Source organism: Nicotiana tabacum, chromosome 1 (genome assembly GCF_000715075.1).
Source record: "Nicotiana tabacum cultivar K326 chromosome 1, ASM71507v2, whole genome shotgun sequence".
Classification (NCBI taxonomy): Eukaryota; Viridiplantae; Streptophyta; class Magnoliopsida; order Solanales; family Solanaceae; genus Nicotiana; species Nicotiana tabacum.
The window spans coordinates 80568887-80593819 of NC_134080.1; the positions used below are offsets into that span (position 1 = coordinate 80568887).

General features: G+C 38.2%; 1 protein-coding gene and 1 long non-coding RNA gene across 2 annotated transcripts; one reads left to right on the forward strand and one right to left on the reverse strand.

Moving 5' to 3' along the window:
- The first annotated feature begins 7524 nt into the window (after positions 1-7524).
- Positions 7525-8504, forward strand: LOC107800627 (tyramine N-feruloyltransferase 4/11-like). Its single transcript, XM_016623830.2, has one exon. The coding sequence runs from the start codon at positions 7642-7644 to the stop codon at positions 8371-8373; it is 732 nt and encodes a 243-aa protein (XP_016479316.1). The 5' UTR covers positions 7525-7641; the 3' UTR covers positions 8374-8504.
- Positions 8505-16928: 8424 nt separating this feature from the next.
- LOC142181195 (uncharacterized) lies at positions 16929-18423 on the reverse strand. Its single transcript, XR_012709665.1, has 2 exons — positions 17998-18423; positions 16929-17190 (listed from the first exon to the last, which is right to left on the reverse strand). It is a non-coding gene; the product is annotated as an uncharacterized LOC142181195 (long non-coding RNA).
- Between the last annotated feature and the right edge of the window lie 6510 nt (positions 18424-24933).

A 24933-nucleotide genomic window follows, 5' to 3' on the forward strand; every position in this document is an offset into this window, starting at 1 on the left:
GCATAATGTTTATGACGGTGGAAGGGTATAAAGAGATATTAGTTTGAGGCGAAGCAGGTGGGTTATCCTCTGCGGGTGTTCTGAAGTTTGTGCGATCCTTATGTTGTCTGTTGGAAGATCTCATTTACAAGTGAAATATGTGTGTTGTAATTTTAATTTGGGTTGCTTAAGAGAGTGGGCTTGACTATTACGAGAGTGAATGCGAGATTTGCAGAAGATTTGAAGTACTAGATGGTCTGTGTTGCACGAGCTTATGAGGGATTGAGTTTAATCTCACTATGGTATTATGGCAGTAATAGAGTATATACATTATGAGTTATTGTGTATGTTTTGATCTATGGCTTCGAGCCAAGTGGGGGAGTATGCTATTGATTAGTTGACTGCACGGTTATGTGCTATGCTGGTTCCAGTTTGAGGCGTACGAGTGAATCAGTTATGGCTTACAGAGATTGACACCGAGAATGGCTCGAGTAAAGGAAAATTTTGACAAAGGTTATATTATGCTTCATAGGTGTATGAGAATCACAGAATTTATTGAGTGGTTATTTGTAAAGGATGTGCGGTGCATAGAGTAGGAAGTTGCTTGGTTGTAGGTAAGGTTACATTATGCGGTGTCGGAGTGCTAATGAGGCACAGGTTGTTTGGTTCATTTGATTAGTCTAATTGAGGTTTTAGTAGAGTGGATGACTCTCGAGAATGGTTCTAATGAGTTCAAGATTTTACATGTAATAGTCGGAGATTTTCAGGTTGAATATTTAGCTAGAAAGTTTGCATTGGAGGGTGTCAAGACTCGTGGTATTTACATATTATTATGGATTCTACATATCAGTATCAAGAAGGTGAAGGTAATGACTTTAGATTCACAGAAGGTCTTCTCAGAGCGGGTATCTCAGCTGTGGTACTTTTGGGGGTGCTTCAGAGGAATGTGAGGGTCTATGAGCCTTAGGGCGATGTGATTTTTAGCTAAGAGTTCGTGGGGCAAGTTTAATTAAGGATAGTGGTGTACTAGCAAGGAAACATATCAATTGGAAGGTAATTCGGAAGGAACTCAGAGAATTGGGACAGTTTGGTAGTAGGTCGGATCGACAAGGTAACGGATATGATCGGTTCTTGGGTGCTTATGGTGCACTAGGTTTCTACAGGTGTTTCGTGACAATGCTCTTAGGTTTTGATGGCCTGCGTAGCTGGTTTGAGTTAAAAGAATTTAGTTCTGACGGTTTAGTTTTGTGCAAATGGAATTCGGAGAGTTCTTGATGGTTTCTACCACGGTTAGAGATGTATATTTTCTACTGGCATGAGGAGCATGCGATGTATAATAATTTTCTCCTAGATGAGATCAATGGAAAAGTTCTTGTCTGGTTGAGTACGTAGTTACTTGTAGCTCGGAGTGGATTGTGAAGTTCTCATATTTATCATTGGATGGTATGGTATATGCGGTATGTTGCGTGGGGTTGAGATTTGCATGTGTAAGGTCATGGTTCAGTCTTGAAAGGGAGGTCATAAATTCTTAGGCAGCATGGACAGCTTCAGATGACAAGATAAATGAGATCACTGATTGGTGTGGCTTGATGAGGGTATACATTTCAGAAAGCGCGATGTGTTTGAGTTATGGATGCTTTATTGGTATTGCGACACTATCTTGTTGGATCAACTGCTGATATTCGAGTTTGCTCGGTGGCACAAAAGAATTATAGGAGTACCTCTCGTGGGATGATTGGGTATTAGAGGAGTGTTGTATATTCGGATAGCGGAGTTGGGATCAGATACGGTAATTCGCGTGCTGTATGGATTTGGAGACTGGGAGTTCTCATAGACAGGTTAGGTCATGGTTGTGGACCGCGTATATCGGTCTTGTGTGGTAACTATCGGGGTTTGGAGACCCGAGAGGATCTTTGTTGCTTGGTATGTTAGATTTTGGAGGTGATATTGGGTATAGACTGGTTGTCTCAGTGTTGCGTCATTCTAGTCTGTTATGCTAAGACGACGGCATTGGCTATGCCGGGAATACCCCGGAGTGAGAGGCGAGGTTCGACGGATTTTGTTCTCAGTAGGGTGGTTTTATATTTTGAAGACCCAACGGATGGCTGGGAAGGATTGTCTATCTTATTTAGGAATTCGTGATGGATGTCAGTGCAGAGACTCTTACCATTGATTCAGTTCCGGTGGTGAGGGATTTTTCGGATGTGTTTCTTGCGGTCAGGCATGTCGCCGGACAGGGTTGTTGATTTGGTGTCGGGCACCATATCGTATGGCACCGCTAGAGTTAAAGGAGTTGAAGGAGCAGCTTCAGGAACTCTGGGTAAGAGGTTCATTGGTAGATCAAAATGGATATGAGTTCTACATCGAGTTGGCTTGGTTGACTACCAGTCGTATTGTTGAGAGATGTGTTGATTAGATTGTTATTGAGCTTATTAGTGATCTGGGGAGATCTATAAGCTACCTTTCCGTGTTGCGAGGCATTGGGGTTTGTTGGTTATAGGCACATATGGTGCGGTCTTATTGGGGTTTCTCAGTGAAATTCGAGCTGAAAGAGCATTGGGTATTGCTCGGCGGAGGGCGTATCGGTTGTATCCCCTTTAGGTTTGTGTTAATATTATGTCAATTTCTTCGTCGTGGTTATGATGATCTGCTTGGTTCTAAACATCAGATTGCACGTGATGATCAATTTTTAGCATAGCGACTTGAGGTGTTTCATATAGACAAGTGTTTGGACAGGGTCGCGCATTGCAGCGAAGTTATGTGGAGGTATGACCATCGGGTTAGATTCTTGTGTTCTACTTTTAATGTATGACGGGTTCCCAGCATTTTGTTGTGCTGGTACTGGTGAGCTTGCGGTACAACTCTTTCATTTGAGTCATTTTCATGATTTGAGTATGTTTGGTTATTGCTTATTGGTGCGCGGATTGCACGAGTTGGGGCTTTAGGTTGTATTGATGTGTCATGTCACTAGAGTTGTTGTGTTGGATTAGATGAGATTGTTGGGATCTATAATGGATACAAACGGATTCGATTTCAGCATGTTGGAAGGATAATATCGAGGTTCGGCTCAGAAATTTGCTATGGTCCTTGCCAAAGGAAAAGTGGCTTCGTGAATGGTTGGTTTGAGGAATGGTTATGACTTACTGCATGTTTCAGTTATCATTGACAGTATACAGAAGTGTTGGAATGAGCTTTATTGGATAATAGGTATTATCGGTATTCGGTTGTTTTGGGCAACTACTGTGATTAGAAGTTATCGCTGCGAGTGTTTGAGTATGTGGTATATTATGTAATGGCATTTGAGTCTGCGGGTATGGTTCGTTACAACTTGTTCAGGCTTATTCAGAGAATAGATGTGAGATTCTGATCTTGTAGATAATTTCAGAAGTAGATATGTGGTTCTAAGGTTTATGTGCTAGGTTGGATTGTAAAAATTTCAGTTACATTATGTTATCAGACCTATATGAGATAGGGTGACGTGGGATCACCCCCGGGTATGTGCATGGTAAGGTTTCACAGTGATTTGATGGTTTTCGGAACAACTCTGGGTACGTTCGAGGACGAACGTATGTTTAAGTGGGGGAGGATGTAACGACCCAACCGGTAATTTTAAGCTTTTGCACTTCGCTCGCCTGTTCTCGGGCATGACTAGCCCTGTGTGATGTGTTATGACTTATATAAGTCGTCGGTTTTGGTTTTCAGGGTAATCAGAATAAATTTGGAAGAACAATTCTCAGTTTGAAGCTTAAAATTTGAAAGGTTTGACCAAGTTTTGACTTGTTTGTATATGATCTAGGATTCAAATTTTTATGATTTTATTAGCTCCGCAGGTGATTTGGGACTTAGGAGCGTGATCGGAATGTATTTTGGAGGTCCGTGGAAGGCTAAGGCTTGAATTTGGCGAAATTGGAATTTTGGCGTTTTCCGGTTGATAGGTGATATTTTGATTTAGGGATCGGAAGGGAATTCCGGAAGTTGGAGTAGGTCCGTTGTTTCATTTTTGACGTGTGTGCAAAATTTCAGGTCATTCGGACGAGGTTTGATAGACCTTTTGATCGAAAGCAAAATTTGGAAGTTTTTGGAATTCTTAGGCTTGAATCCAATGTGATATTGGTGTTTTGATGTTGTTTTGAGTGTTCCGAATGTTGTAACAAGTTTGAATGATGATATGGGATATGTTGGCATGTTTGGTTGAGGTCCCGAGGGCCTCGGGTGAGTTTCGGGAGGTAAACGGATCTTTTCGGACTTGGAAAGATTTGCAGAAATTGCTGCTGGTGTTCAGTTCTGGTATCCTTCTATGCGGTCGCATGGGTATGAATGCGATCGCATAGGGCTATTTGGGGGCAGCATAATTTTGTTTTATGCGATCGCCTTAGAGTAGTCGCGATCGCGTAGGGGTCTGAGGCGCGTGAGAGGGCTGCGTGGTGGTTTTGTGCGAACGTGTAGGGCATGGACGCGATCGCGTAGAGGGAGTTTGGTCAGTGCTTCACGCGAACACACTGAGGTAAAAGGGCACCTGGGCAGAAAGTTTAAAAAAGACACCTTCGCAACTTTTAGCCATTTTTCCACCATTTTTGGATGGATTTGAAGCTTTTGAGAGGGATTCTTGAGGAAACCAAAGGGTAATCTCCTGGAGGTAAGATTATTGACTTCATAACTCGTTTATATGTGATTAAAGACCTAATTAGTGGTGAAAATTTGGGGGGCCATTTGAGGTCCGATTTTGATGTTCTTTTATGTATAGACTCGTGGGAGGATGCGGATTCTATAAATGTATGTTTTGTTGGATTCCAAGACGTGGGCCCGAGGGTCGGGTTTGGCCAATTTCGGGATTTTTGAGTTAATTCGATTATTTTCGCTTGGGCTTTGTTCCTTTAGCGTGTATTAATGATGTGGGACTGATTTTGGTTAGATTCGGAGCAATTGGAGATTGATTCGAGAGGCAAAGGCATCGCGAGCTAGAGTTTGGGCCGGATAGAGGTAAGTAATGATTGTAAATGCTGTCATGAGGATTTGAAACCCCGAATTTCACATCGTTGTGCTATTTTGAGGTGACATACACGTTAGATGACGAGCGTGGGGTCGTGCACCGTTGGAGATTGTGACTTAGTCCGTCCCATATGACTGTTTAACTACGTATTTGATTGAAAACTATTTGTTATTATCATGTTTTAGGCTAAATGCTATGTTCGGGCCTCGTGCCGATTGTTTTGGACCCTTATGGGACTTTTACTACCTTCCTCACTGTTTTGACTTAATAATTGTATTCAATCATGCTGCATTTTTTAAATTTCCTAACTTAGCCTTATTTACTAAATTTTGGCACTATAAATGATATTTGAGCTGAACGCCCTGTTTTACTGATCGTCTGAGTGACTTGTGAGGTTGATGGCTGAGAGAGGCCGAAGGCCTGATTGTGAGATTGATGACTGAAATAGACCGAGGGCCTGGTTGTGAGGATTATATATTTATGGATCGGGCTGCATATATATATATATATATATATATATATATATATATATATATATATATATATATATATATATATATATATATATGTATATATATATATATGTATGTATATATATATATGTATATATATATATATATGTATGTATATATGAGATATATGGATCAGGCTGCATGCCGCAACGATATATGGATCGGGCTGGACGCCACAACGATATTGGATTGGGCTGCACGCCGCAGCGATATAGCGCTTGGGCTGTAGGAGCCCCTCCGGAGCCTGCACACCCCTAGTGAGCACATCCGACTATATATATGGATCGGGCTACACGCTGCAACGGTTATTATATGGTACCTATTGAGCGTGAGTGCTGAGTGTGAGCGTTGATTGATAAAAGTTGAGTCACGAGTGACTGAGAGGCTTTCCCGGGGGGCTATATATACATGTATACGAGTGATGCTTTGTTTGAGGGGCCTGTTTATGAACTTCCTGGTTTCACTCCTCTTTAAAGTGGGTTTCTATTGAATATGTTGATTTAATTACTGTTTTCCCTCATCTTTAGACCGAGCCTCTATTGAAAATGTTGAACAAATGCTTTGAACAACTTTCATTTAAACTGAAGTTTTTAAGTTATGAAATGGTTATAAATTTCTGTTTTGTCCTAGGGACCGATTATGATTTTCATCACTTTCACTATAAATTTCACTGAACTTCTACTAAAAACTGTTAGAAAGGCATTTTCAAAGGATTTTCCCGAAATGGGAGTTGAACGAGATGATTTGGTTTGTATCCTATTTTGGAAACATGTGGTATCCTATGTGGTTCCATGATGTGGTTTACGTGATTTCTTATTGTTCAGACTTTATTTGCTAATAATTAGTTACTGAGTTTGAGTACTCACATTACTCCCTGCACCTTGTGTGCAGATTCAGGTATTCCGGAACCCGGTAGCGGGTGTTGATTGCTCAGAGGCAAAGTCATCGGAGTTATCAAGGTGGTTGCACGACGTTCGTATCACTGCTTTCCTTCCTCTTATTTTCATTAGACTGTATTTAGTATATTTTTAGACTCTTGTTGTATTCAGACCTTAGTAGATACTCGTAACTAGTGACATCCCGATGTCGGACTTGTGTATTTATTCCCCACTTTTCATTTAAACTTACATCGAGACTATTGATTTATAAATGGTATAAAAATAACTGTTATTGAATAATGGTTGATTTGGGAGCTGTGTCGGCTGGCCTAGTTTCACGATAGGCGTCATCACGACCGGGTCGATTTTTTGGATCGTGACATCTCTTTTCTTTCCATCACTAATAAGGGACAATTGCTTTTTCCAAAGCATATGGGAACTCACATTACCTTTACATTTCTTCCCTCTATTTCCCATTTACCAAACTTCGCACTTTATTTGCTTACATGTATCCATATTCTCAATATTCCCCTTAGAGAAACACAAATATTCAAACAAAGAGAATCAAAAGTTTCCTTCACATGCTTTTGAAATAGTGATGAATTAGTTAGCCGTACAAAATATATATTAAGATTTAAGTTCTATACACTTTAAAGATTCTTTTGCATTATCAGTGATATTTAAGCTGTAATAGCAAGCTAGTATTAGTAAATCTATTTGTAATTATATATTTAAATAACCCAATTGTATAATCATTTTTTCATCTTTTACTCGACCAATATTGCTTACCATGGCCTAGCTAGGGCTCTCTATTGATTCAAATTTCTTAAAAAAAATTTAGAGTGATCATATGACATTGCTCTCTTCTCAAATCTTGTGAGTTGAAATCTTTTCTTTATAATTTTGCTTTCCCTTTCGAATGTATTTCCCCACAGAACAACTAGAATATGAAGCAAAAAATTGTAGTGGACGGTATCCAAAGTGCCGACTCCCCTTTCACCAAACTCAGAAACTTTTTATTATATTTTAGAGTGTTTTATATTAAATTATCATAATTAAAGATACATTCACTAATGATATCTAGAACCCACACTTGGTTTCCTCCACCAACCCCACTAACTAAATAACGAATTAAAAAGAGATCACATCTCCACTATAAATAACCATTATTATAACCTTTTCAAACATCCCATACCAAAACATTATTCTTAGTCTTTTCAACATTTCCCAGGCTTCCTATTTTTCTCTTCCTAGCCTCTCAGATCTCTAACTGATTAACACCATGGCATCAACTATATCTGAAACAACCACCAACTCCACACCGGAAAACTACGTTACGATCACTGAGATGATATATACTAGAGTACGTCTCGCTAGGAAAGCAGACCTCTACCATATATACCAACTGTTTTACCAAATCCATGCATACCATAACAATACTCATCTGTACAAAGCGACTCAGTGTTCCTTAGAAAACTTGCTCTTCAAAGAAAATCCTCTTCCACTCTATTACGGGCCATCTGTTCTTCTACTTGAAGTCTCCCCTACTCCTTTTACCGAATCCAAGCATACCACGAACGAAGGGTTCAAGCCCGTTCTTAAAACATTCGACCTTAAATTTCCGGTTGCGGAAGGAGAAGCAGATGAGTTCAGGTCCAAATATGATGATGGAAATGATAAACGTGATGTATTCATCGCGGGATATGCATTCTTTTACGCGAACTATTCGTGCTTCTATGACAAACCGGGCTTCTATTTCGAGAGTCTTTACTTCAGGGAGAGTTACAGAAAGTTGGGAATGGGGAAATTGTTGTTCGGAACTGTTGCATCCATTGCTGCAAACAATGGGTTCGTTTCGGTAGAAGGGATAGTTGCAGTTTGGAATAAGAAGTCTTATGATTTTTACATTGAAATGGGGGTTGAAATATTTGATGAGTTTAGGTATGGGAAATTGCATGGTGACGCTCTTCAAAAGTATGCTGATAAGGAGAAAAATGGTGAAGGGAGCTGTTAGTTTTTAAATTTTTTTGCTTTTGCTTAATCGTGTAATTTATCAATTTCTTCTTCTTGTTTTACATTGGTGTTTGAAAAAATTAAATTGGTGATCATATATATTACACTTGATAGTACTTTTTTCCGTCTTAATATCTATTACTAAAAGAATATTGACATCTTTCTATATTTAAAATTTTTTAACTTCGAATTTCATTTTACTTTGACTTGCTTAGAATTACAAACTACAAGGATATGATGACATGAAGGATAGATATGCAGGCGTGTGTCCTTCCTTTCTTAGGTTTCGTGGAAATCTTCTTTGTACATAATTTATGCATTCCAAATTTGTGATTGAACAAAAATTACAAATTAAAAAAGGAAAAAAGAAAAGAGATCAATTTGAGTCTTCCAAAATCTCAAAATTACTAAGTGGATGTTGGTTCCTGTCTTCTTATTTGCTGTATTTGTAAATAATAATTCTGGAGAAAAGAAAGTTAGCGTATAAACAAAAATATAAATGAAACAGTAATTAATTCGAGCCCACTGAATTCACAGTTTCCTTAAGGAATTTAATCCCCTCCTAGTACCCAAGGTTATGGATTATTTCCTCTCAGGATAGAGCGAAGTACACACTGGTGTATCGGTACTTCAAACCCCAGTGTTTCAGCGAACACAAAGTTCGGCAGCAAATCACACTTATGGTTGCTTTGTTTGTAGTTTAAAACAATGCACAACAAAGGAGGAGAACTCAGAAGTCGAATGGAAATTATGAGAGGAAGAAATACAATTTATAGCTGATGTTGAGTTCTTACTAAAGAGGATATCAATTCATTTCTACCTATGCCTTCTCCTAACAGCTCTTATTCCGTTTTTCAGTGTTGTGTTTGTGTTTTTTTTGTCCTTGCTCTAACAGTTACTGCACATATTTATAGTGCAGTCAGCTATTAGGAGAATGACCAGCCACCACTCATGGTGGAACAATTACTAGGCTTTTATGGAGGAAGCACTTGACATGGTGGAAGGAGCACTTGCTCATGGAGCACTAGACTGCCAATGGATAATGGAGCATGCACTTGGCCGAACTGGTGGGATACTTGGATTCTATCCACGGATTGGAAAACATTTGTTACAAACACGGATAATATTACGTTAATATTCACTATTAACAAATAAATTTGGTCCAAAAAATTAATCAATCAATCGATCATTTGACCAAATCCAAATCCGAATCCGAAGCCGAAGCCATAACCGTAGCCGAAGTCGAGCCGAGCAAGCGACGACGACGACGACGCGAGGCTTGCCTTCTTCTTAACTCTTTAAGAGCTACAAGAAGAGCAATTGTATATATACCCACCAAAATCCTTTTCCTCTTCCAATATGGGACAATGTTTCAAGAGAGGGAAACTTAAAATTTTACTCAAAAATTTCATTTTCCCTCCATTTCTCATTCACCCTCTTTTTAAGACTTTTCCATCTTAAAATCCTCAACAATCCCCCACATGAATGGGGAATGGCTATATCACGAAAGTATGCATAAAATATTTGTGTGATTTGCAAGCAAGGATTAATTGCATCTGGATAAGTAGGTTTCCCTTTAAACTTTCGGTAGTGAACTTATGTCGGATATACTCGGTCAATCGGTAGATTTGATATCTTTGAACCGTCGAACTTTAGTGTATACCTAGACAACCATAAGTCACACAATCAGCCTTAACCGTCTTTGGTTCTCATTGTTGTGTTCTTTTCATCCATGAACACCGCATGGTTTCATAAGTGCATAGAGAATTGGCCTTGCAAAATTCTCCTAGAAACGGCTAACACTTCACACTTACATAGGTGATTTCTAATCGTGTCATCCCGTAGATACACTATTTGATACACCCCATATCAAATTTAGAAATCATTAAAAAGCCTTAATACTTTATCCTTGTTACTGAATATTGTCTCATCGCGAGAATGGACCAAAATTTTTGTTGACAATGTTGAACCGTCATTAATGACTTTGTTTGATCTCCTTGAACCTAGATCTTGGGATCTACAGTCTTCTAGGTAGAGGTACCACCACAATGACTTGTTCTCGGCCATAGTCTCATTCCCCTCGATGATTTCTCAACTACCTCTCTAGTTAGGCCTTTTGTAAGTGGATCCAACACATTATCACTTGACCTTACATAGTCAATCGTGATAATTCCTCTAGAGAGTAGTTGCCTAACGGTTTTATGTCTACGTCGTATATGACGAGATTTACCGTTATACATAACGCTCCCAGCCCTTCCAATTGCTGCTTGGTTATCATAATGTATGCATATTGGTGCCAACGTTTTGGGCCAAAATGGAATGTATTCCAAGAAATTACGGAGCCATTCAGCTTCTTCACCGGCTTTATCTAAGGCTATGAACTCAGCCTCTATTGTAGAGCGGGCAATGCAAGTTTGTTTGGAGGACTTCCAAGATACCGCTCCTCCACCAATAGTGAATATATATCTACTTGTGGACTTCGAATCAGTTGAACCAGTGATCCAATTTGCATCACAATATCCTTTAATCACTGCAGGATATTTACTGTAGAGAAAATCAACGTTTTGGGTATGTCCTAAAGATACCAAAACTTGTTTCATTGCCATCCAATGAGATTGACCTAGATTGCTCGTGTATCGACTTAGTTTACTTATAGCACAAGCTATATTTGATCGTGTACAATTCATGATGTACATTAAGCATCCCAACACACGAGCATAATCCAATTGTGATATGCTTTGGCCTTTGTTCTTTGCTAATGCAAGATTCACGTCAATTGGAGTCTTTGCAACTTTAAAGCCTAAGTGCTTGAATTTTTCAAGTACTGTCTTAATATAATGAGATTGTGACAATGCCAGACCTTGAGGAGTCTTTTGGATCTTAATCCCCAGAACTAAATCCGCAACTCCCAAGTCCTTCATATCAAACTTGCTAGTTAGCATACGCTTAGTCGCATTTATGTTGGCAATGTCATTACTCATTATCAGCATATCATCCATATATAGGCAACAATGACTGTGATTTGGAACATTTTTAATGTACACACATTTATCACATTCATTTATCTTAAAACTATTTGACAACATTGTTTTGTCAAATTTCGCATGTCATTGTTTGGGTGCTTGTTTTAGACCATAGAGAGACTTAACAAGTCTACATACCTTTTTTTCTTTACCTGGAACTACAAACCCTTCAGGTTGTTCCATGTAGATTTTTTCCTCCAAATCTCCATTTAAGAAGGCTGTCTTTACGTCCATTTGATGAATTTCAAGACCATAAACTGCAACTAAAGCTACTAGCATTCGTATGGACGTAATTCTCGTCATTGGAGAATATGTATCAAAGTAGTCAAGACCTTCTCGTTGTTTTTACCCTTTAACAATAATTCTTGCCTTAAATTTATCAATAGTGCCATCATCTTTCATTTTTCTTTTAAAAATCTATTTACAACCCAAAGGTTTATTTCCAGGAGGAAGATCAATCAATCCCCATGTATGGTTGTTCAATATGGATTCTATTTCACTATTGACTGCCTCTTTCCAGAACAATGATTCCGAAGAAGACATAGCTTCTTTAAATGTTCGAGGCTCATTTTCCAATAAGAAAGTTACAAAATATGGTCCAAACGAAGTAGACGTTCTTTGATGTTTACTACGTCTTGGATCCCCCTGATTAAATGTACTTTCTTTTGTTTCTTCTCGAGGTCGTGTAGATCTTTCACCAATGGACTCGCATTCCTTTTTATACGGCTATATATTTTCAAAGAACTCAGCATTATCTGATTCTATAACCGTATTATTATGAATGTCGGGATTTTCTAATTTATGAACCAGAAATCGATATGCTTTACTATTGGTCGCATATCCTATGAAAATATAATCAACTGTTTTCGGTCCTATTTTTACCCTTTTGGGTTTAGGAGCTTGAACTTTTGCCAAACACCCCCACACTTTCAAATAATTCAAGTTGGGCTTCCTTCCTTTCTATTTTTCATATGGAATGGATTGTATTTTGCTATGGGGTACTCGATTTAGTATCTGGTTAGTCGTAAGAATGGCTTCCCCCCACAAGTTCGGTGGCAAACCAGAACTTATTAACAGTGCGTTCATCATCTCTTTTAATGAATGATTCTTTCTTTCTGCAATCCCATTGGATTGGGGCGTGTAAGGGCTGTTGTTTGATGAATAACTCCATATTCTAGACATATTTCTTGAAAAGGCGATTCATATTCACCACCCCTATCACTTCTTATCATTTTGACTTTCTTGTTAAGTTGTGTTTCAACTTCATTTTTATATCGCCTGAATGCGTCTATTGTTTCATCATTACTATTAAGCAAGTAAACATAGCAATATCGAGTACTGTCGTCAATAAAAGTTATGAAATACTTCTTTCCACCGCGAGATGGTATTGACTTCATGTCACAAATATCTGTGTGAATTAAGTCTAAAGGATTTGAATTCCTTTCAACCGACTTATAAGGATATTTAACATACTTAGATTCCACACATATTTGACATTTTAATTTTTCGCATTCAAACTTAAGCAATACTCCCAAGTTAATCATTTTCCGCAAGGTTTTATAATTGACATGACCCAAACGTACATGCCATAAATCATTTGACTCAAGCAAGTAAGAAGAAGCTGAAGTTTTATTATTGGTTTCGACAACTATTACATTCAACTTGAAAAGGCCCTCAGTAAGGTAACCTTTTCCTACAAACATTTCATTCTTACTTATCACCACCTTGTCAGATACAAAAACGCACTTGAAACCGTACTTTACAAGAATTCCAGTAGAGACTAAGTTTTTCCTAATTTCGGGAACATGAAGGACGTTGTTCAAGGTCATGACCTTGCCAGAAGTCATCTTGAGAAAAATCTTCCCGTATTCATCAATTTTTGTTGTAGCAGCATTTCCCATAGAAAGCGTCTCTTCGAGTCCAGCAGAAGCATAGGTAGAAAATGCTTCCCTCATAGCACAAACATGACGAGTGGCTCCAATCAATCCACCACTCCTTAGGATTTCTTACCAGGTTGCATTCAGAAAGCATAGCACACAAGTCATCAATATCTTCATGCTTTTCAACCATGTTTGCTTGACCCTTCTTCTTGTCTTTCTTTGGAGCACGACACTCTACAGATCTGTGGCCAGCTTTTCCACAGTTGTAGCAATTTCCACTGAACCGCTTTTTGCTTGGGTTATTTCTTGGCCCGGAATCCTGCTTCCTCTTTCTCTTAATTTGAGAAGTAATTTGCTCCCATTATTGTTGAGTTTCCACGGCCTTTATTTTCAGCTGGTTTGTTGTCCTCTTCGATTCTCAACCGGACAATGAGATCTTCAAGGGACATCTCCTTTCGTTTGTATTTCAAGTCTTGAAATCCTTCCACAAACAAGGCAACTTCTCAATAATTGCTGCAACTTGGAATGCTTTATTGATAACAAGACCTTCAATGAAGAAATTCGTTGCCGCAAAATTTTTAGACTACAAAATGGTAGATAGCAAGTCTGTTATTACCCAAGTCCAGGAATTGCAAGTGATTATTCATGATCTACTTGCTGAAGGTATATATATATAAAATGAATATTGATATTGAAAGTAAAATTTTTAGTATTTTTACTAACGGAATTTTCATTGAAGGTCTTGTCATCAATGAAGCATTCCAAGTTGCAGCAATTATTGAGAAGGTGCCTCCTTTGTGGAAGGATTTCAAGAACTACTTGAAACACAAACGAAAGGAGATGTCCCTTGAAGATCTCATTGTAGTTTTCAGAACTGCAAGTTCTCCAACAAAACGCCACGAAAGCTTTAATCTCTAAAATGGGAGTTGACAAAACCACAAAGGTTTTAGTCTCCAGAGCAGTAAGTATACCACAAATACAAAAATAAAGATTATTAAATTCCTTAAGCTTGTTGGTTCCTGTCTTCTTACTTGCTGTATTTGTAAATAATAATTCTGGAGAAAACAAAGTTAGCGTATAAACGTAAATATAAACGAAACAGTAATTAATTCGAGCCCACTGATTTCACAGTGTTTCCTTAAGGAATTTAATCCCCTCCTAGTACCCAAGGTTATGGATTATTTCCTCACAGGATAGAACGAATTACACATTGGTGTAGCGGTACTTTAAACTCCAGTGTTTCAGCGAACACAAAGTTCGGCAGCAAATCACACTTACGGTTGCTTTGTTTGTAGTTTAAAACAATGCACAACAAAGGAGGAGAACTCAGAAGTCGAATGAAAATTCTGAGAGGAAGGAATGCAATTTATAGTCGATGTTGAGTTCTTACTGAAGAGGATATCAATTCGTTTCTGCCTATGCCTTCTCCTAACAGCTCTTATTCCGTTTTTCAGTGTTGTGTTTGTTTTTTTTTTTGTGTCCTTGCTCTACCAGCTACTGCACATATTTATAGTGCAGTCAGCTATTAGGAGAATGACCAGCCACCACTCATGGTGGAACAATCACTAGGCTGTTATGGAGGAAGCACTTGACATGGTGGAAGGAGCACTTGCTCACGGAGCACTAGGCTGCCAATGGACAATGGAGCATACACTTGGCCGAACTGGTGGGATACTTGGATTCTATCCACGGATTGGAAAACATCCGTTACAAACACGGATAATATTACGTTAATATTCACTATTAACAAATAGATTTGGTCTAAATAATTAATCAATCAATCGATCATTTGACCGAATCCGAATCTGAATCCGTAGCCGTAGCCGAGCAAGCGACGACGACGACGGCACGAGGCTTGCCTTCTTCTTAACTCTTTAAGAGTTACAAGAAGAGCAATTGTATATATACCCACCAAAATCCTTTTCCTCTTCTAATATGGGACAATATTTCAAGAGAGAAAAACTTAAAATTTTACTCAAAAATTTCATTTTCCCTCAATTCCCCATTCACCCTTTTTCAAGACTTTTCCATCTTAAAATCCTCAACAGTCGAGCTATCCATGAATTCGCCGTTAGAGGATTTTTTGAGTTTCTCACATCAGTGAAATCGAGGTGGAAAATCCAAGGGCGTAATGTTGTGCATAATCATCAATCAACTATTTCCATTTATAGCTTATCCACTTAAAATTTGTTGCGGATATTGATTGCTCACTTACTTTGTCTTATAAACAATAATATTTTATTTGTACCTTAAGTTGTGTGAAATGCACTTCATAATCCGTAGTGCTTTGCATCAATATAATGGCCAATTTGTTTTGATATTTTCAGAAATTTTTATTGATGCTTTATCATAAATCCCGGCACAGCAGATCCCGGTAGATCATTATAACTTGATGTTTGGAAATTTAATCAACATGTTTTCGGTTCAAAATTCCTCCCAATTTGATAGTCTAACTTTTTAATACCGATTCCAATAATTTTCAATGGTTAAATTCAAATCAATAGAGCCCACTTAGTCTTCTATAACAAAATTTTTCCAAACTCCACAAAATCTAACAATAGTTTTTTTTATTCTTCTACCAAACCAATCGATTTAAATCTCATTAGGGATAGATAATACAAGCTCAATAAAATATTACCCACTCAATTCCAACTATAAATAAAATTCTTTGATTTTCTATAATATATCTTTTTTAAACTTTAGTTGTGTCACACCCCTTTTCTCCCTCCAAGAAATATGTGTGCAAAATATAACGGATTGTGGGTTAAAGAGCTTTTCCAATTAAAGTGACAAATTTGAAGTAAGGATTATTTTATTTACAGAGTTACCACTTGGAATTGATTTTTACTAGTGTTCCAAGTCACCTTTTATTTGAATCCCTATTAAAAGGAAGATTTGACTCTATTATTATTGGTCTGCGAAAACAAAGTCCGGGTAAGGAATTTTGTTGACCGGGGAGAAGGTGTAAGGCATTCCCTGAGTCCCGTGGTTCTAGCACGGTCGCTTTATTGACTACATTTGGCTTGAATTAAACTTGGATAAACTGTGATTTATTTGATTTTTATGCTTTTCTTATGTCCGTTTTTATTTATTTTAAAAAAAAATAAAGAAAAGATTTGAATAATAATCTACAACTTAACTAATGAGAGAAAATTATTGTTATGAGTACTAATTTAAAAGATGAGAGTAATGAGAGAAAATTATCAATTGGCATTGCTTAAAACTAGTAAGATGTGGACTTGTCTTGACATTGAATGAGGCAGCCCACTATTGGGTTGATGGAGTCAAATGGGTTCATGTCCAAGACAAAATCCAAAAGCCCATATGCTTTTGGACTTTAAATCTGCAGATATGGCCTTTTAAAGCTATGTTACAGATTTGACCATATCTTGCTATTTCAATCCGTAGCCAACTATTTACAAAAATAAGTTTACAGATTGTCTTTCTAATCTACAACTTAACTACCTTACTAAATAAGTATTTTTTAAGAGATAAAAAAAAGATTATTGGGACTCTAAAATATAATAATAATAATAAAATAATAAAAACTTAGCTTGGTGACAACAAAGGGACAAACATGGCTACAAGGGTTCAAATTTTAATAATAATAATAATAAAAACTTAGCTTGGTGACAACAAAGGGACAAACATGGCTACAAGGGTTCAAATTTTAATATATATGCTCCTTTCAGACAACCAAATGCCAGTGGAATTATATCTAATGCTTTGCAAAAATAAAAATAATTAAAGATGCTTAACACAATTTAATTAACTAACATATCGTTATAACATTATCCAACATTAAAGATCATATAAAAATAAATTACAATAGAAGGATAAAGCTACTAATATTTCCCAGCGTCATTATCTTTCATTCCAACTCGATTTTATGAGTTTACATGGTCCGAATATTACCTGGACAACAGAAAGAAGAACAAATACAGCAGAGTCAGCTCTTTCCAAAATCAACAGCAAAACAATTAAACGGGCAGCAACAACAGCAAAAGATAGCGACAACCGGCAGATTCAAACCCAAGAAAATAAACTAGAAATACCCCAGCAAAACAGTACAATTATGTAAGTCAGGAAAAATCTTTCAAGACTACTCTATTTTCCTTAAACAAGTTTTTCACTTAAGAATCAACTCACAAAAGCTGCTAAGGGATATTATAGCTACTGATTTTTTCTCTTTTTTGTGTGTCTAGAGGTCCCTTAGTAAGATGGAGTGTCCTCCTCCTTCTTCTTTTTTTCCTCAAAAACAACCAGCTATTTCAAGATTAAAAATCAATCTTTCTGACAGATTTTTCCACAAAATCTGCTCTTAAATTCAAAAGCAAGACTTTTTTGGTTCAATCTTGTCCAACAGAGAGTATTTCAAACAAAATCTGCCCTTCACTATTCAAAGACAGACTTTTATTCAAACACTGTCCAAAGGTCTACATTTTCTTACCAAACAATTGGACTTTTGAGTGTTGTACTCAAAGAGTCGTGAAGTAGTAAATAAACAACCAAACAAGTACCATATACTCTTAAGTATTTTTTACTACCTCACTTTCATCAACACAAAACTATTTTACTACTTCAACAAGTCCAAAAACAGAAAATTTAACATTTCAAACTACAAAAACTAATGCTAAAATAATTAATAATAGACAAAAATAAAATCTGAAAAAATAAAAATAAAATAGAAAAAACATCCACAAAAAAGAATAGAATTTTTACCATTTTATAATTCAAGTGGCCGAAAAAATGGTGGTATGCCCAAAGAGAGTGTTCGGGGAGGTCGCCGGAATTTGGCCGGATTTTAGTCGCCGGTTTTTCAGGGTAAAATTGGCATCAATAGCTAGGTCTTGGGGATCTCTATCCATTGATGTAGGTATTGTGGGGCGGTAGTGGTTGGAGCTTCAAGAATTTGGGCAAAAAAGTGACGGGAAAATTTCCTAGATCTAAGATTCAAGGGGTTTGAGGGATTTTTGAAGGATTTGGTTTGGAGATATGGAAAGAGGAAGTTGTGGAGATTACATGGTGTGAATTTGGAGGTGTTTGGAGGTGGTCCGCCGGCGGCGGTGATTTCCGGCCGGCGGCGGTGGGCGGAGCTGGGGCGGCGTAGAGAGAGTGAAGAGAGAAGAAGGAGAAAAGAATTATGGGTGAAAATGAGGACAATTTTCAGATTTTTGAGGTTTTAAATACCTAAGCCAAGAGTGAATGAGATCCATTGGATCAAGATGGAATGGATGTGTATGATTTGATCTTGTTTCATTTAGTAAAACGACGTAGTTTTGAGGCAAAACTACGTAGTTTCAGACCCTTTCAATGGCAGCCCTTTATCTTGCACTCTTGGACACTTTTTCTTTCAAATTTGGCCAAATTTCTTCCTTAATCCTACTTATTAAACTAATTTTACACAAATAAATTAATTAAATAACTTATTCTAATGATCAATTAACTAGATTAATTCACCAACTGAACAACTAGTTAATTCTTAAAATGCACAAATGAAGAAAGAACTATTTTTTTTTAGTATTTTATGATAGGAAATATGCAATTAAAGTAACAGAAATTGAGAAAAATAATTAAAATAACAAAATACTAATAACTTTAGGAGGTGTTAAAATAGTGCAAAAATTAGGTGTTCACAGCTGCCCCTCTTTGCTCGAGAACATGAAGAGTTTTCGTGCAAAGAAAAGTGAATGTCATAGCTAATTTTTGCTCACATGTCACTCCAATGGAAGCAATTTTTTTTTTGAAAAAAAAAAGGTGACCGAACCTTGCTTCCGAGGCTGCCTACATATCCTTGGCCATAAAAGAATCAGGTCAGTGTAGTTCTGAAAAAATTTTGTAGCTGGGACTACCGGACACTAGAGTTAAGACTATTGTTGTTGTTGCTGTCGTTGTTGCTATTGTTGTTACTCGCTTCTTACATCAAAAAAGAAAAAGAGAAGATTACTATATATGTCTGCAAACTAAGAGTACAAAATTCCTATCTATGCGTCTTCTGGAGTCAAATCTTGATTCTTGACCTGCTCACTTGCGTTGACCTTAGATTGGATTTTGATACTCTTTGAAGAAACGATTATGACTCAATTTCATTTGCTTGCTTTCCTGATCTGAAATTGAGAAGATGAATCTTGAGAAGCTGGGTTACTAACACATGGTCAAAGTTAACTCCAACTATCATGTGATAGAAAAACTTCTTCCTTCTGATGAGAAAATGAAACTGCAAGCTTTAATCTTCACTTGTGTTATACGGCCGAGCCTGCAAAACCATAAAAAACGAACAAAAAAAAATTCTGCCCCAGTCTGGCACTAGAAAAATTTTGTGAGTTATTAGAGAAATCTGTAAATTGTCTAATTTATTGAAAAGGCAAACAGAAATAGTAGTATAAACTAGCTAAAAGAAATAAAATTTGGTAACGAATGATTGTGTAACCAGGGATCGGTATCCCGTATTACTGAAAGGAAATGTAATCAGGGGCTGGTATCTTCTCTTACTAGAAGGAAATAGAATCAAGTGTTAGCACCATGTATTATTGATAAAGTGTTGAATCCTTTTAGGTGAAAAAAGGTTTGATCTGAGTTAAACTGTATTAAACAACCTGAGCGAAGATTACTTCTACCCGGAACTGGATCCCCCTAGGCGAAACGGTTCTACCTGGGTTAAGCTACGTAAAACACCCTGAGCGAAGAGTACTTCTACCCGGAAACAAGGAGCTGGATCCCCTAGGCGAAACGGTTCTACCTGAGTTAAGCTACGTAAAACACCCTGAGCGAAAAGTACTTCTACCGAAAACTATGAGCTGGATCCCCCCTAGGCGAAACGGTTCTACCTGGTTTAAGCTACATAAAAACAACCTGAGCGAAGAGTACTTCTACCCGGAAATATGAGCTGGATCCCCCTAGGCGAAAATGTTCTACTTGGGTTAAGCTAATGTAAAACAACTTGAGCGAAGAGTACTTCTACCCGGAACTATGAGCTTGATCCTCCTAGGCGAAAAGGTTCTACCTAGGTTAAGTTGCATAAAACAACCTGAGCGAAGAGTACTTCTACCCGAAACTACACGCTGGATCCCCCTAGGCAAAATGGTTCTACCTAGGTTAAGCTACGTAAAACACCCTGAGCGAAAAATACTTCTACCCGAAAACTATGAGCTGGATTCCCCTAGGCGAAAAGGTTCTACCTAGGTTAAGCTAATGTAAAACAACCTGAGCGAAGAGTACTTCTACCCGGAACTATGAGCTTGATCCCCCTAGGCGAAACAGTTCTACCTGAGTTAAGCTGCATAAAATAGCCTGAGCGAAGAGTACTTCTACCCGAAATTATAAGCTGGATCCCCCTAGGCGAAAAGGTTCTACCTGGGTTAAGCTACGTAAAACACCCTGAGTGAAGAGTACTTCTATGCGGAAACTATGAGCTGGATCCCCCTAGGTGAAACGATTCTACCTGGGTTAAGCTACGTAAAATACCCTGAGCGAAGAGTACTTTTACCCAGAACTATGAGCTGGATCCCCCTAGGCAAAATGGTTCTACCTGAATTAAGCTACGTAAAACACCCTGAGCGAAAAGTACTTCTACTCGGAATATGAGCTGGATCTCCCTAGGTGAAAAGGTTCTACCTGGGTTAAGATATGTAAAACAACCTGAGCGAAGAGTACTTCTACCCGGAACTATGAGCTGGATCCCCTAGGAGAAAAAGGTTCTACCTGGGTTAAGCTACGTAAAAATAACTTGAACGAAGAGTACTTCTACCCGGAACTATGAGCTGGATCCCCCTAGGATAAAAAGGTTCTACCTGGGTTAAGCTACGTAAAAATAACCTGAGCGAAGAGTACTTCTACCCGGAACTATGAGCTGGATCCCCATAGGTGAAAAGGTTCTACCTGGGTTAAGTTGCATAAAAACAACCTGAGCGAAGAGTACTTCAACCCGGAACTATGAGCTGGATCCCCTTAGGTGAAAAGGTTCTACCTGGGTTAAGCTATGTAAAACGACCTGAGCGAAGAGTACTTCTATCCGGAACTATGAGCTGGATCCCCTAGGAGAAAAAGGTTCTACCTGGGTTAAGCTACGTAAAAATAACCTGAGCGAAAAGTACTTCTACCCGGAAACTATGAGCTGGATCCTCTAGGAGAAAAAGGTTCTACCTGGGTTAAGCTACGTAAAAATAACTTGAGCGAAGAGTACTTCTACCCGGAACTATGAGCTGGATCCCCATAGGTGAAAAGGTTCTACTTGGGTTAAGCTGCGTAAAAACAACCTGAGCGAAGAGTACTTCTACCCGGAACTATGAGCTGGATCCCCCTAGGTGAAAAGGTTCTACCTGGGTTAAGCTATGTAAAACAACTTGAGCGAAGAGTACTTCTACCCGGAACTATGAGCTGGATCCCCTAGGAGAAAAAGGTTCTACCTGGGTTAAGCTACGTAAAAATAACCTGAGCGAAGAGTACTTCTACCCGGAACTATGAGCTGGATCCCCCTAGGAGAAAAAGGTTCTACCTGGTTTAAGCTACGTAAAAATAACCTGAGCGAAGAGTACTTCTACCCGGAAACTAGGAGCTGGATCCCCCTAGGCGAAACGGTTCTACCTGGGTTAAGCTACATAAAAATAGGAGGTGTGAACAATAGTGATGTATGCCGAAAGTAAAAGAAAAATGGAGATTTTAAGGAGCTTACGTTTGGTGACATTCCTTCTTTTAGAATCACCATTCTGTATGCTTTATTCCTGCTTCAAACAAAGAATAATTTGTGAGTTTTCAAAGTGGTTGTTGGTTTTGTGGCCTTGATTGTTTTGATCACTTGATCTCAGCCCTTTCAACTGAAACTAGTTGCTTCCTGAATACCGATTGCCTTTCTGACTCTGGAGAAACTCTAGCTTTTCTAGACTTTGTCATGATGATTGGTTGGTGGAACTCAACCTTTTCGACTTTATCTTGCCTTCGTAGGCCTTTTCCTTCCGATTTCTCTTTTTTTTTCTTCTTTTTTTTATATTCTTTTTTTTCATCAATTTTTTTTCTTTTCTTTTCTTCGGAGCATTGGGGAACTTTCGGTTCCTCAAACTTTGCTGCAACGGCTAGTCGCGTGGGACTTAACCTTTTCCAATTTTATTTCGCCTTCATTAGCCTTTCTTTTCTGGCTTCTTTCTCCCAACTTCAAATTCAGAGCATTTGGGATGCCTTGACTTTTTTCAACTCTTTACCGAGACGGTTAGCCACGTGGGACTCAACCTTTTCAACTTCATTTGCCTTTATAGGCACTCCATTTGATTTTCTCTTTCAAACAGTTTTGATTTCGAAGCATCGGCCGCCATGGCTAGTCGGGGTCGACTTGATCGTACGTACGAGGCTGGGTGCCTTTCTGCACATTAGCTCGCGCCAAATGAGAACCCTATAAATCAGTCTTGTCATCCTTTCTTTGTCTTAGTTTCAGAACAGTGTTAGACCGAAAGGGATTCAAAGAAAACAAACAATGGAATGGAGAATGAGTTTAAAATAAGAAGTGTCCCTTTTGGGGAAAGGAAAGAAGGACTTATCTGGAGTACATGCAGACTTCAATGAACATGACATGCCTTTTGGACTGGATGCCTGATCTGTGTAAACCGTCCGACTCTCAGAAATTCATCACAATTTTTTCCTCAAAATCGATAAACCTTGCCAGGACTCTATCGGTGCCGATGGTTGTGAGGATCCTCTTTTCGATTAGGGGCGCCCTTTGCAGGTTTTCACGAGTTGATCTCTCTCATTTTTCTTCTCGCCTTATAGTGCTCTTTACGAGTTTTCACTAACAAGACTCTCTTACTTTTCATTTCTCTTCTTACCATCGCCTCATGGTGCCCATGTGGGTTTTCACCAATAAGACTCTCTCATTTTATTTCTCTCATTTTTATTGCATCAGATCCAAGTAGTCGTATTCTCTGATACTTACATTCTCACCGATTGATCGGAAGGACTTGAAAGGATTTGGGTAAAAATGATTTGGATCGAATTACAACTTTGGAACTATTCAGGTGGGATCATCGTCGGACCATTACAACATCTGCCCCAGTTCACTTTTGGGGGAATTTGGATTTTTATTTTGGTGTGACTGAACCCTAGAGAGAGGTTGCCTACGTATCTTTTCGGAATCAAGTCGAACGTAGTTCAAAGAACTTTTTTTTTTTATTTCGTTTTTCTGTTTTGTTTTGTTTGCTCTTTCTTTTTCCTTTCCTTTTCCTCTTTTATTTTCTTTTTCTTTGTCTTTTCTTCCTCTTTTTTTTGTACATTTTTTTTTTCTTTTTCTTCTTTTTATTTTTTTATTTTTTTTCAATAACACTTTCAGGTTCCAAAGAGGGTGTTCAAAGAATGGGAGCCGGCTCAAAGGATTTGCAAAGGGTTGATAGTGTTTGGTTAGCGAGAATGAAAGCGTTCATCATCCCAATTGGAGAATATTAACACTATATGGAGGATCCAACATATACCTTTTGACTGCATTTGCATTGACAGTTATTTCAGTGACATTTCCTTCGATGTGTCCCAAGTGCGACGCACTCTTTTGGTAGTACTCTTGTTGCAATGTACGGACCTTTCCAATCCGGGAACCAATTTTCCTTCAGTTGTTCCAACTCTTTATTTTATTTCCTTAAACTTTATCTTCATTGCGATCTAATCATTGATTCATTATTTCGAGGCCTAACACCTTTCAGGATCTGGGCATGAAGTCCGCAAGCATGTCATGTTATTGAAATCTCCATTTAACAGAACTAAAAAGAGAATAAGAAAGAAAAATGACAAGATTAAGAAAAGAGACATTCCTGGAAAATGAAATATTAATTTCATTTGATTTTTAATTTTTTTTATTTGATTTTTTTTTTCAATTTTTTGAATATAGAAAGGTTTGCATCAGAATGTAAGACAATAAGGTAAAATATCCGGATCACACCCTGAGATAATCTGGATGCAGAAAGGATAACAAGACTGGCCACTAAGACTCTCGTTTGATGGGGAACTTTCATGCTTAGCGACCATTTTTGGCTTTTCTTCTATCTCGGCAAAGGCTGCAACGGACTTTGGTGCCGGATCAAATTCCTCAGCTTCGCAAATCATTCTGACTATTTGCCCAATGTTGTGGGCATGCAACAGATTGTTCATCACATAAGAAGCTTTTTTATCCCGAAAAACGATTCTTTCAGTTTCAATCAAATCTTCAACTACCCTTTTGAGAGTCCAACGGTCCTCTGTACAGTGTCTCACTGCTCTAGAGTGGTATTCACATCTAACATCAGCTCGGTGCGAGGGGGACTCGGGGTTCGGCTATTTCGGGACCACTGGCTGCAATAGATCTAGCCTGATTAGCTTTTGGAACAAGCTTGAATACGATTCACCAATAGGGGTGAACTGATTCTTTCTGAAAGGCTCTCTTGGGCGAGGATTGTATCGGAGATCATTTGGTTGGGGATTATATGGAGCTGGGTAAGGATGTGCATTTCTGGGAGGTGGAGCTCGGTTTTGTGTATAATGTTGTGGCCGCGTGCAAGGTTGCGCGTTCATCACTGCATACCAACAAATCCAACCACCTGAACATAACTTGACTAATTTGCTCACACCACAACCTCGTTAGTTTTGAGACATTTAACACATAGGAAATCGCACGTTGGGGATTCAATGCACCTAATAGTTAAACATTTC